The sequence below is a fragment of the Sorghum bicolor genome, chromosome 9, assembly GCF_000003195.3.
Source record: "Sorghum bicolor cultivar BTx623 chromosome 9, Sorghum_bicolor_NCBIv3, whole genome shotgun sequence".
Lineage (NCBI taxonomy): Eukaryota > Viridiplantae > Streptophyta > Magnoliopsida > Poales > Poaceae > Sorghum > Sorghum bicolor.
The window spans coordinates 52805769-52819107 of NC_012878.2; the positions used below are offsets into that span (position 1 = coordinate 52805769).

Below are 13339 nucleotides of genomic sequence, written 5' to 3' on the forward strand. Positions count from 1 at the left end.
GACTCTGAGTAATGACTGACTTCCCAGTTATAACCAGCCACTTGTGATCTTATACAATTTGAAAAGCATCAATTGTATTATTGCACTGGTTAATTGAATTCTTTTTGGCAGTGATCATATTGAAAATGCCAGATATCCTTAGTACATACAGGCTTTTCATTTTCAGCGAAAAATGATAAATGAATAAAAATGGGAGCCAGAAAGGCAGCACGCCAGTATGCCACAAACAATGTGGACCTTTATGAGTTTTACAGTAGATTGCTAGTCTAAAAAGGACAATTAATCGGCCAAGAGCCAAGAGCCCAAGACTCAGCAAACTCTGTTTTTGCTTTTTGAGAGGCATTTGCAGCTCCTACTATGACTGCTGTGGTGGAATTGGTGAAATTGGTGGAAGTGGCGACAGCTGCTCTTGTTCTGCTTGTCTAAGTATACGTGTCTGTTGCTGATCACCTTGCCATGCCCAAACAATATCCTTAAGTGATGGCCTAATGTCATCTTTTATCAACTTCTGGTACTCCATTGTGTCACCATTGGTCTTCTTTAACTCAACTAACAGGAAAGAAGGAGCAATCTCAAATATCTCAGCATCAAGCTCAAGCATGCCCTTTCTTCCTTCCTTGGTTGTGGCCAAATTCAACACACCATTGTCTTTCTTTGTAAATTTAAGCTTCAAACGTCTGGCCAGTTCGTTCAGCGTCGCAAAGACAGCTGCTGCTGACTCCTTGGAAGTAAATCTTGCCTCCCTTTGGCCATATTTCTCATCAAATAAGGCGGATAGATCAAATCCTGTAGAGAAGGAAATGATGTCGAATGCATTCAAGTTCGTCAAGCTCAATGATCCTTGATTTTTATCGGAATCAATATCACCCGTCAAGCCAAAGTTCTTGTCAGAAGTTACATTTTTCAGTGCTGCCATCCCAATGGGCTTTCTGTACCAAGGACTTTTCTTTATCCTTGAGGTGGACATCCTGATATTGGGATCTGGATCAAGCATTCCATAAAGGAGCTCCTTCAAAGCCACAGAAAAATAACGAGGACATCTGTACTCGGCTTTTGAAATTTTCTTATACATCTCTATGAGATTTTTATCATGGAAAGGAAGATAATTGGCCACAAGCACAAACAAAATTACTCCGGAAGACCATACATCTGCCTTTGCACCACTGTAGCCTTTCCTGCTGAGCACTTCAGGAGCAACATAAGCTGGAGTACCACATGCAGTGTGGAGTAGACCATCTTGTCTCTTTGACTCAGCTAAGGCACTTAAACCAAAATCAGAGACCTTGAGGGTTTCATTCTCATCCAGCAGCAGGTTCTCAGGCTTCAAGTCACGATGATAAACACCTCGGCTATGGCAATAGTCAACGGCACTGATCAACTGTTGAAAATACTTCCTTGCAGCCTCCTCGGTAAGCTTCCCCTTCGTTATCTTGTTGAAAAGCTCACCGCCTTTGGCGTACTCCAGAACGAAGTAAATCTTGTTCTTGGTAGCCATTACCTCGAAAAGCTGCAGAACGTTCGGATGCCTTACCATCCTCATTATCGATATCTCCCTCTTTATCTGGTCCATGAGACCAGTCTTCAAAATCTTGTCCTTATCGATCATTTTTATGGCAACGGTCTGACCAGTAGCAAGATTACGGGCATAATATACCTTTGCAAAGGTCCCTTGCCCTAAGAGTCTCCCAATTTCATACCGTTTCATTAAAACACTTCTGTCTTCCATTATGTAAACTATTGTAAACACCTGCACAAATTCACAAGCACTACAGTTTACTGGTGACAGCGTCACCACACCACAGTCAAATATGACTTGAGCCCCAAGATCTCATGAAGACTCTGCAGAACTGGTTCAGATGAAAAGGAAATGATCTTGTTGAACTTAGATGACTGCCTCTTGCAATACAACATGATTCTGCATTCCTAGGTGAACCAGCTTCAGCTGTCTTGAGCCAAATGGTATCTGCAAAATCAACACGTCAGATCACACCTTCATAGGCTCAGAGCTCATGAAAAGGCAAATGGAGTGCACAAACGATACAGTACAGAACAAGCAAGGCAATAAAATCCAGCTGCCAAAGGTAGAATTGCACGCAAAACACCAGAGTATATATTGTGTTGCATATAACATGGGTACATGACCAATTTCGGAGCAAAGAGAGTATATATTGCGTTGCATATAACATGGGTACACGGAGCTGCTAAATCCTACAAGTGGTGCGAAAATTAACTGATCCTCACGTCACCAACGATTCAAAAATGCTTTGCCTCTGGAGGAGATTAAACCAACATTTTCTCAAAAAATCCTAATCCTGCATCAGGTCCAATCTTGGGGTGGGAGAATGAGGGGAGGGGCAGAGCATCGCAGGCAGAATAAGGAAAAACGCACCTGCTGGCTGGAGGAGTCGCCGACGAATGGAAGAGGGGGGAGAAGAAGAGGCCGATTCAGCTCGGCCGTGGCAACCCATGGCGGCACTTTTGGACCTCCCACATTTCACCCCGGTGGCAAGGAGGGGACGCCAGCTTCCTTGGTGTCTCCGTCTCGCACCCGTCGCCGGCTGCAGTCCACACGGAGGACGGAGCGGTGGCAGGGCCGCAGCAGGCCAAGGGGCGCGGCGATCTGGGGACGGCGCGGCCGCGCGGGTGATCTTTTTCGCGGCAGGCCCCTCTGAGTTTTAGTGATTTTTTTGGGAATCCCCGAGTGGAGGATTGGAGAAGAGAAGCGGAGAATGGAGATCGGTGCTCCGTGTCATGCATTGCGTGGCGTGAGAGTTCTCGGGCTAAACCGGCCGAACCCAATGATGGCGTCCAGCTTTTTTGAAATACAAAAAGGCCACTGCTCTTATTCCTTTTATATACAAAGTTTTTTTATTAAAAGGCAATTGGCTACTTCTTTAAAAAAAAAGGCAATTGGCTGAAGTTTTAGTATATCTTCTAAGGAACAATTTTGTTGCATCTATCTGTAGCTCATTTAACACCTTTTAAAAAAAAACAATTTAGCACCTTTTTAGAAGTACGGCGCATTTCGGTTGGTTGCCTCCCGTTTTATCCCACGTATTTGTTTTCTTCACGCAACCAAGAGGAGTGCTTGATCCTTTTAAAAAGGAAAGGAGTGCCGAGGTAGTCCAGTGAGCTTTTTAGATAGTACATAGGAGCAACTCCAATAGTTTGCTAAAAGTCAATTGGCAAATCTATAGTTTTGCTAAGTCTTAAAACCAAATGCGAAGTAAAAAAAATAGGTCTTCTCCAACAGTTTGCTATTTGGGCTTGGCAAAAAACTTGGCATCCTAGGAATTTTGCCAAAATCATAAAATTGAGTCTCCAACAAGTTGGCAAAACTAGTTGACAAATTAGGATACACGTGATGCCAAGTGATGGAGGACTTGGCATATTTGCCAAGTGAAGGGAGAATTTTGCCAAGATCACAAAATTGCCAAGTAGTTTTACCAACTTGTTGGAGGCTGTTTTTTTTGTTTTAGTAAAAATCCTAGAATGCCAAGTACTTTTAGCAAATTGTTGCAGTTGCTCTAAGAGCATCTCTAAGAGTTTCTTATACATACTCTTAATTCTTATTTTTTAGAAAGATGAAGAAAAATCTCTCTCCTAATATCTACTCCTAAATATTTTAGGACTTGGGAAATTTTTCATAGTTCCGTGTAACTTTGCGAGATCCTAGCCACGCGCGGATACCGCGTTGAGTCTTTCCAAGCGCCTTCTTTTGCAACAGAGATTTCTCAAGACATGATTAGTGATCTTGTGAGGCAGCCTGCAGGATGTGACTTCTATGGCCGGCTGGGAGCATCTCGCAGGCGGCTGGGAGGTGGTAGTGGCTGGCACGGTGGAGGGCGTGGTTCAATGAAAGGTAGCCGCCGGTAGCTGCTTGGAGGCGGCAGCCGGCTGGGTGCTGCCCGCGGTGGTTGGAAATTGGCGGTGGCGGCAGAAGGTCACGGCCTCATGTACGGAGCCCTATCTTTCTGTGACAGAAAAAGAAAAAAAGGCAGAAAATAATTGATGTGGGCTTCAAGTTTGATTTTTAGATGTCGTTTATTAAAAACTATTGGAGATGACTTTCTTTTTCTCTTCTAAATCTTTTTAGGACTTGCTAAACTACAAGTTTTTAGAAGAAAAAAGTAGGAAAGTCTTGGAGATGCTCTAACTGGGTTTCAATGATATGTTATTCCGCAACAGAGCTTCGCCAACTTACCACTATGAAACACAATCCACCCGCTAAAATGTTATCGGTACCCACTCATTTGCCTCTACCCTTTTCTTTTTTTCTTTTACAGGTGCACGTTTGGATGGAATGGGCTTGCACAAAATGGATCGAGCACTTACTTTTCTGCCCCCACGGCAGCGCCGCAGCCCATCAACGATGACGAGCCCCTTCCACCCACACGTGAGCCCCTCCGTGCCACCTCTCCCATGTCCCCAACGCCTAGCATTGCCTGCGTGGCCTGCTCGCCATGACCAGCCCTAGCTCGCCTTGGCCGCATGACTGCAGTGCCTCCACGGCGACCATGGAGTACAACACCAACCCATGGGGAAGGTCAGTGCATTGACGCTCGGAGAAGAAACAACAGCCTAGAAGAGGAGAGGGAGCGCAGGGAGGGGCGACACTCTGGGGGAAGTTGACCGGGGAGGAGGTGCTCGTACCCAGCTTGAGCCGCAATCTGTTCTATGAAGGTGTGACTCACTCCATTCTGTCATAGGCACGAGCTCCTAAAGAAAAAATATAAGCGATAGGAGTAGAAGAGGAATAAAAGGATTCCAAGGGCATCGGATGGCATTTTAGCGGGTGGGTCGTGTTTCATAATGGCAAGTTGGCGAAGCCTCGCTATGGGATGACATATCACCGGAGCCCACTTCGATCTCATAATGGTCTATTTCCAAAAAGCCCTCACAACTTTTGTCGATGCCAAGCTCCGTGACTAAGAGCAGACCCTCATCCATTAGTACAATGTCGAGCGCTATGTGGAGGACGAAAGTGAGGTCATTGAAAATGAGGAGGATGCCACGGTGGTAAAGAACTAGGGAACCAAAGCTTACAAAAAATTTTACAAAATGGCTACTGTAACACTTTCATTTATATTTGATAAACCCATCTCAGCGTTGTCGCCCCGCTGCCGCCGCTCCTATAGCCATAATCATTGGTCCCCCTCTCTCCCCCCTCTGGTGATAATCACCAGAGGCTTGAGGGAGTGGGGATCTATCATTTTTAATAAGCTTTTCTATTAGATCGAGTATTTAGGGTTATAGTTTCTCCATGCCAAATTTTTTGGTTTGGGAGATTTATTTCCTTCTCTTCTCCGGCGACGGTGAGATGGTAGGGTGGAATTGTTTTCTCCATGGTGGTCCCGTTGAAGATGCGGGCAACAATTACGGTGTCGGTATCCTCACCGATTTGACGACATAGAGACTTTTATTTCTAGATAGCGACATCAAGATGGAGATAGTATCGCCGTCATGGAATAATTTTCTCCGGACTCTTCCATGTTTTATCGTGGTTAGATCTGGCCAAGATGAAGGACTAGGGAGAATAAATTTTTGATCAGTCTTTCTCATTCTTTGGTGGCAGAAAGAAGAAGAAAGACATTAGAAAGAAGAAGTTTCTCAACTCCGCCTACATGAATGTTGGTCGTCGTTCGTTAGGCATCTGTTCTCGGGCTTTTTGCCAAGTGTTTGCTTGTGCGGCCATCCATACTGCATATTTGTGTCAAAGGTGTCAGTGCCTAAGGTAGCTGGTTCGCAGCTACGAAGCTCGTAGCTTGGACCGGTAATGGTGCAGAGATTCTTCCTTGGATGCCCAATGTTTAAAGGGGATGAGATTAAGACCGAATAGGTAGATTAGAGAAATTGGTTTGTTATTGCTTAATTCAAACAAGGGCTGAGTACATGAAATGTATAGGTACTTGGCCTGCTATATAAAAGGAAATAAACAGGGCTTAATCTAAACAAGGGTGAGTCCATCCATGTGTCTAAATATTGATGTGATAGATGTTAAAGAAAAAACAAAAACAACCAAAGATGACCTTAGTTGCTCTTTTTATTTAGCTAGGTACCGGTAGCTTGTTAGTTGCTAGCCTTGTGTGGGCGCATCCACCACTAGGGCGAGCCAGGGGGGGCGCTCTAGGTTTTCTTGGGGCTGATGTGACACTCTATGGAAATTTTAGGCATTAGTGCAAAATAAAAAGAAGCTCCCAGAGTATCCGACGGAGATTGAAGACAACTTAGACGTCTTGGACCATCATGTGTGGTTCAGCCCATGTAGAAAATCACAGCCCACAAAACGCAATAAGAATACAATCGGCATTTCTCACGTTTCTCGCTATTCTCGACTTCTGACTTTCTGGTCGTCTCTCTCACTAATTCACAAACTTGCGGAACCTAAGAACCTGCGTCGGGCTGCAGGTATCTTTATTTTTCATTTGCCTTTTTCACATAGTTAATTGTTTAAAATTTGATTAAGGATGAATCATCGAATGATTTGGTGAAGTCAGTTTAGAACTATTAGTATTAGTATGTATGGCTTCTCTTAATTTAAGGAACAAACTTCTCTAATTTTGATATGGAAATTATATGCTGAAAACTTTAATATTGGTCAAATTATTATGTTGCCAAAGCAACTTATGGAATTTTTTAGCTTACATTGCCATTGATTTGCCAAAATTTTATAGTATAAGTCCGCCCTAGGTCATTTCTCGAGCTGGATTCGCCACCGTGAACTGGTAGTAGAATTCAATTGCTACAGCATCTCCAAAGGCTTTGGCAAATTGACTTGGCATTTGTTGTTGTTTGCAAACTCCCATAACAAAATGCAAAGGATAAAAATAGGTCATCTCCAAGGGAATTGGCATTTGGACTTGGCAAAGGATAAAAATAGGAGGTCTCCAGGCGCGCGCTTTTCTTGCGCATGACTTTGCTCACGCGATCAGGTTTGCAAAGCCATACACAACTTGACATTTTTGCCAAGTTTGCTCATTCATTTGCCAAGTTGCCCAAATTGCAAACTCCAAATGTAAAATCGTTGGATACCTCTTTGGAGCTTTTTAGCAAATTACTCAAATGCAAACCTCAAATGCAAAACCCTTTGAGATTGTAATACCCGATTTTAAGGACAAATCAGATACGCACCATATGTGAGTTTTAGAAGTCAAATCCCACATATAGCTACAAATAAGGGGTAATATCAAAAGATAATGCATAAATATATAACGTACTTAGTATAAAAGATATAACCTGTGATAGCAAACAGCGGATAGACAACTCCAAACTTCGGGTATTAACTTCTCTCTACAGGATCCAACTGACTCGTTGATCACAAGCCTAAACTTCTCCTGAGGTTTGGGGAAATAGCAAGAGTGAGTCCATGTCGAACTCAACAAGTATAGCAACTAGATTGTATAGCTCCCACAATCTCATGATCAGTGTGACATAAATAATGTAAAGCATTAAACAATAAACACTGAGCATATTTAACACACAAGAATCATCATCCTTAATGTAGATGTCCCCAAGGCCGCTCCTGACCGTGAGCTCGGCTAGTATACTAGTTTTAACACTCTGCAGAGGTTGCACATCTTTACCCATGAGTCATGATTTACCCTTTCGCCCGAGGTGATCAGCCTCTTAACCCACTTCCAAGGAAGGTCGGCAGGGATCACTATGAAGCCTTTCAAAAGTTCGTCTAACATGTTAGGGCCGCAAGGTTTCCTTTGCGAGCAGATATAGATACCCCCCTTCCGAATGGCACAATGACGCGCAGCCTATACACATAGGGACAGGGGCTCGCACTATACCCGTGTCGGTTCAGCCCCTCCGCCCTCTCGGGTAACCTCTAACAAGCTAGAAAAGGTCTTCATACTGAGCTAAAGCCAGAGCCATTATAGCCCTCATGGTTGCACTGTTGTCCCGGGTGATCACGTACAGACAAATCATCAAGTGGCTAAAAAGTCATTTTTATCATTTATTACTTAACATTAATCTAGTCACACGATCATGGTCACAGAAATAAAATCCAAATGCTATACTTGCCTCAATCCAATTGCTCTTGCTTATCCTTTTGGTCCTGCTGGTCTCACTTGTTGCCAAAGCTTTGATCTTGATCACCGAAACGCTCTTGATCACCACGAGTTGCTCACCGACTAAACTCGATCATCGAATAGAAACACACAAGCAATCGGAGCCAAACATACACAAAGCAAATAATAGAACTAAATTAGAACAAACACCAAACAATAAAAAGATTTGAAACTAATCTACGTATCGCCACCAGCACACAGACGTAAAAAGCACGCTAATGAGAGCGTAATAGAACTAAACGACTACCATAAAATTTATTTTACGAGAAAAAGAAAACTACGAGTTTTATTTATTTTATTTATATATATATAATATGTATAAGATACTACAGGGAAAAATACCTAAATTGAGTTAAGTCAAATTATGTTTAGAAAGCCAAGGTAAAACTAATCATATTTTATTTAAAAATATTTAAGTAGTTTTCAGATTAGTTAAACTTAAGTTGTTAAAGAAAATAAATATATGAAAGCATCCATTTCAATTGCATATGACGTGAGTTAATTTAATCAAATTTTAATTTCAGAACACATTAGTGATAGCAATCAAATTGTTTTCACACTTGCGTATAACTTATTGAAGTGTAACTCATATGTTATTATTTTTTTTAAAAAAATAGAAAGCTAATCGTACCCATAACAATTACTAATTAAATTATAAAACATGTGACGAATTAACATTGCTGCTACGTATGAAACTAACGAACAGAGCAAAACGGAGCTACAAAGATCAACGCCAAATGATTTAAGCGGGATTAACTATAAATATTGGGAGTTAGCAAGAAAAACAGAGGTTTAAAGGAGATGAGTAGATATGTACCGTCCATGGACAACTCAAGTGCCAACAACGACTTCAGCCATGTCTCGCGGAAGGAACTAGCATGGCAAGCCACGACATTGGAAGACGAACGGTGTCGTGTGCTACCAGGGCATGGTGCTCGACTTCTGATGACGAAGGGGCAACGTGTAGAGAAAGGATAAAATATAATTTTACTACCTTAGGAATCCCCAAACTAGAGGCTTCCCATATGGTAGTATTTGGTGTGCTCAACCTAAGAGTTGGTACAAATATATAGGGAGAGAAACTCCACAGCTCCACGTCAACTAGCGATATGGTACTAATTGATTTGCAACCTTCATCTTTACTAATAGGCCTAATTAATTATTAAAGCCCATTAGTAAATAACTATATGGTTTTTGGGATTTATTATGGGCTTTGACGTTGGAAAAACTAATAAGAGATTTATTATTTTCGGAATTAATTATTTTCATTGATAAAATAATTCTAGAAAAGTTTAGAATTAGTAGTTAAGCCACGAAAAATACTCCGAAAGCTCCGAAAATTCGGGAAAAATTCTCAGAGATATTATAGAACATGGGGAACCCGAATAAAGTTTTTAGAGCTCATGATAAGATTGTTTAGAGCATCTAAAAATTAGATCATGCTCAGAGAAAAGTGAGAACAGAAGATGGAAAAATTTCCGAAAAGTTTGTAGAGATTGCTTGATGGACGAGGAACTAAAAGAAGTGCTTTGAGTGATAAAGAAAATATTTTAGGAAGGTTCTAATAAAAATTTGAGCTTAGAAACAAGGAATTTGGTTGTAGATAAAAGATAAATACGTGCCGAATAAGGAAGATCGATGTACTAAACGTATTTTAAATATTTTTCTTACTATCAACACATAAAGGAGCAACAAGCATCACATCAAAACATATGCACCAGCATGTATGCATAATAATATTGCTATGCCTTATGATAAATTTTAATTTAATGAAAATATTATTTTTCCTATATTTTTATGAGCACAAAAATACAAAATTAAATAATTTTATCTATATTTCAAAAGGAGTAAATTTTAGGGTGTTACAATTCTACCCCCCTTAAGATGAATCTCGTCCTCGAGATTCGGAAGACGGTTATCAAAGAGATGTATATTTTGAATCTTGTTCACTTTCTTGAGTAGTTATATCTTCATTGCAATGATTCCACTCTCTTACTCCAAGTAGCCTCAAGTATTCCTAAAATATTGACGAGACACCTAGTGTAGTGTAGTAGGTACGATCCTTCTTTAAACTTATTTCTCCTATCCTTTTTAGACGCTACACATCATATAGTCTTTTAAATTCGTTGTACCGAGTCTCTTGAGCCAAGGTTGGTTTCATCACTATGTTCCATCTATTGGTACCTTTATCACAATCAAGTTGTTTCACTCTCACATTGTATGTATAACTTTGTAGACTTTGGTGTCATCTGATCCTCATAAGCATAACTCTCAATCTATGAGTATCAGCAATGACATATACCTCCATTGATATTCTCTAAAAGAGATGATATCTTGAAACAAAACCAAATTCACCGAACACTTGTGATCCTCATATATGATCCAACATTAGCCAATCCTTCTCATTGTAACTCCTTTAATTAGGCTACCCCCCTTATGAAAAGTCAACTAGGGCACAAGAAAGGTATCTTCCATGTTTTCTAGACAAGTTAGCTAACATTGAGAACTCATGACATCCCAAAGAGCTTATGTGCAAGAGAATAAACATGTATCCTGAAATTTTCCCGCGATATGAATAACACCAGCATAGAAAAATAGGTATAACTCATATTCTGTTATTCCAATAGAGTTATAGCTTATATCATTAGAAAACTTATGAAATTCTCTACCACTTTCACGTAGAAGACCTTCTTAGGTTCTGTCTTTAAGTTTAGGTAAAATAGCCAATTATAATATCCTTCCTGATAATGTCTCAGCCAAGGTGTAATAACTTCCAGAAATTATATCTAGAGCTCCTTAAATCATCTGCAGATGATCCTTATATTGTTTAAAAGCTTATGAAATCCTCTACAACTTTCGTATACAACTCTTTCCCATCTTCTGATTTCAAGTTGGCCGAAAATGGGGAATACCAAAACTGCCCAGACTTTGATACAGAACAGAAACATCCAATTGTAAATATCATATCTCAGGTTCTACTTATCCAAATAAGTTCCATCTTATACCGTTGGAAAGATTATCAAATTGTGTACATCTTTTCTATAGAACACTTTTCCAAATTCTATAGTTATATTGGTCTCAAATATTAGGCAACCAAAACTGGTCCAGATTCCTGACAGAACATATGTATCATTTTGTGATTTTTGTAACTTCCAAACCATAACAGCTATGAGGGTGATTCTTGTGGTCAGAGAAATATATTGAAGTCTAGTTGTTCCCAGAAAAATTGGATAAACTTTTCACGATCAGATCTTGAAGATACACCAGAATCATTGCAGACTGCTCCAGAAAACAGCAAAGGACAGAAACAGAAGATAGCCATACCCAACTACTTATTTCATTAATCCTTATGCCTTAGGCCTATAAACTAAATGATATTGTGGAGAAATCCCACAAAATCACTGCACTCATTACAAAGATCCAAATCAAGCATAAACATAATAACAAACCAACTAAGCATCGAAGGTTCACACTTCACTCAACTTGCGATACTATCGTTCTCTTCATAGTAAGGGTAGAGATCGTAAAACTTATATTTCAAAGACGCAAGAAGGTGATAAGAAAAGGTTCTAAAAGCATACCAAATCAAGGAGTGAAGGTGAAAACAAGTACTTTTAAAATAAGCAACAAGGTAGAGACAAATAGCAAGGATAGGGATATAGTATGGATGAAAGTACCAAGGTTTATAGAGCAAGGATTTTATGACAATTCCAAAACCTTAAGACGACCAATTTCTAACTAGGCTTGCGTCCTACAGCCAGCATTGCTCTGATACCACTTTGTAATACCCGATTTTAAGGACAAATCAGATACGCACCATATGTGAGTTTTAGAAGTCAAATCCCACATATAGCTACAAATAAGGGGTAATATCAAAAGATAATGCATAAATATATAACGTACTTAGTATAAAAGATATAACCTGTGATAGCAAACAGCGGATAGACAACTCCAAACTTCGGGTATTAACTTCTCTCTACAGGATCCAACTGACTCGTTGATCACAAGCCTAAACTTCTCCTGAGGTTTGGGGAAATAGCAAGAGTGAGTCCATGTCGAACTCAACAAGTATAGCAACTAGATTGTATAGCTCCCACAATCTCATGATCAGTGTGACATAAATAATGTAAAGCATTAAACAATAAACACTGAGCATATTTAACACACAAGAATCATCATCCTTAATGTAGATGTCCCCAAGGCCGCTCCTGACCGTGAGCTCGGCTAGTATACTAGTTTTAACACTCTGCAGAGGTTGCACATCTTTACCCATGAGTCATGATTTACCCTTTCGCCCGAGGTGATCAGCCTCTTAACCCACTTCCAAGGAAGGTCGGCAGGGATCACTATGAAGCCTTTCAAAAGTTCGTCTAACATGTTAGGGCCGCAAGGTTTCCTTTGCGAGCAGATATAGATACCCCCCTTCCGAATGGCACAATGACGCGCAGCCTATACACATAGGGACAGGGGCTCGCACTATACCCGTGTCGGTTCAGCCCCTCCGCCCTCTCGGGTAACCTCTAACAAGCTAGAAAAGGTCTTCATACTGAGCTAAAGCCAGAGCCATTATAGCCCTCATGGTTGCACTGTTGTCCCGGGTGATCACGTACAGACAAATCATCAAGTGGCTAAAAAGTCATTTTTATCATTTATTACTTAACATTAATCTAGTCACACGATCATGGTCACAGAAATAAAATCCAAATGCTATACTTGCCTCAATCCAATTGCTCTTGCTTATCCTTTTGGTCCTGCTGGTCTCACTTGTTGCCAAAGCTTTGATCTTGATCACCGAAACGCTCTTGATCACCACGAGTTGCTCACCGACTAAACTCGATCATCGAATAGAAACACACAAGCAATCGGAGCCAAACATACACAAAGCAAATAATAGAACTAAATTAGAACAAACACCAAACAATAAAAAGATTTGAAACTAATCTACGTATCGCCACCAGCACACAGACGTAAAAAGCACGCTAATGAGAGCGTAATAGAACTAAACGACTACCATAAAATTTATTTTACGAGAAAAAGAAAACTACGAGTTTTATTTATTTTATTTATATATATATAATATGTATAAGATACTACAGGGAAAAATACCTAAATTGAGTTAAGTCAAATTATGTTTAGAAAGCCAAGGTAAAACTAATCATATTTTATTTAAAAATATTTAAGTAGTTTTCAGATTAGTTAAACTTAAGTTGTTAAAGAAAATAAATATATGAAAGCATCCATTTCAATTGCATATGACGTGA

At 40.3% G+C, this 13339-nt stretch overlaps 1 protein-coding gene across 1 annotated transcript; it reads right to left on the reverse strand.

Moving 5' to 3' along the window:
- On the reverse strand, window positions 58-2789 carry LOC8076997 (CBL-interacting protein kinase 28). Its single transcript, XM_002441215.2, has 2 exons — window positions 2390-2789; window positions 58-1963 (listed from the first exon to the last, which is right to left on the reverse strand). The coding sequence occupies exon 2, from the start codon at window positions 1724-1726 to the stop codon at window positions 356-358; it is 1371 nt and encodes a 456-aa protein (XP_002441260.2). The 5' UTR covers window positions 1727-1963; window positions 2390-2789; the 3' UTR covers window positions 58-355.

Excerpts from the sequence above, each read along its gene's own strand:
- LOC8076997 (XM_002441215.2), bottom strand. The coding sequence starts at position 1,726 with ATGGAAGACAGAAGTGTTTTAATGAAACGGTATGAAATTGGGAGACTC.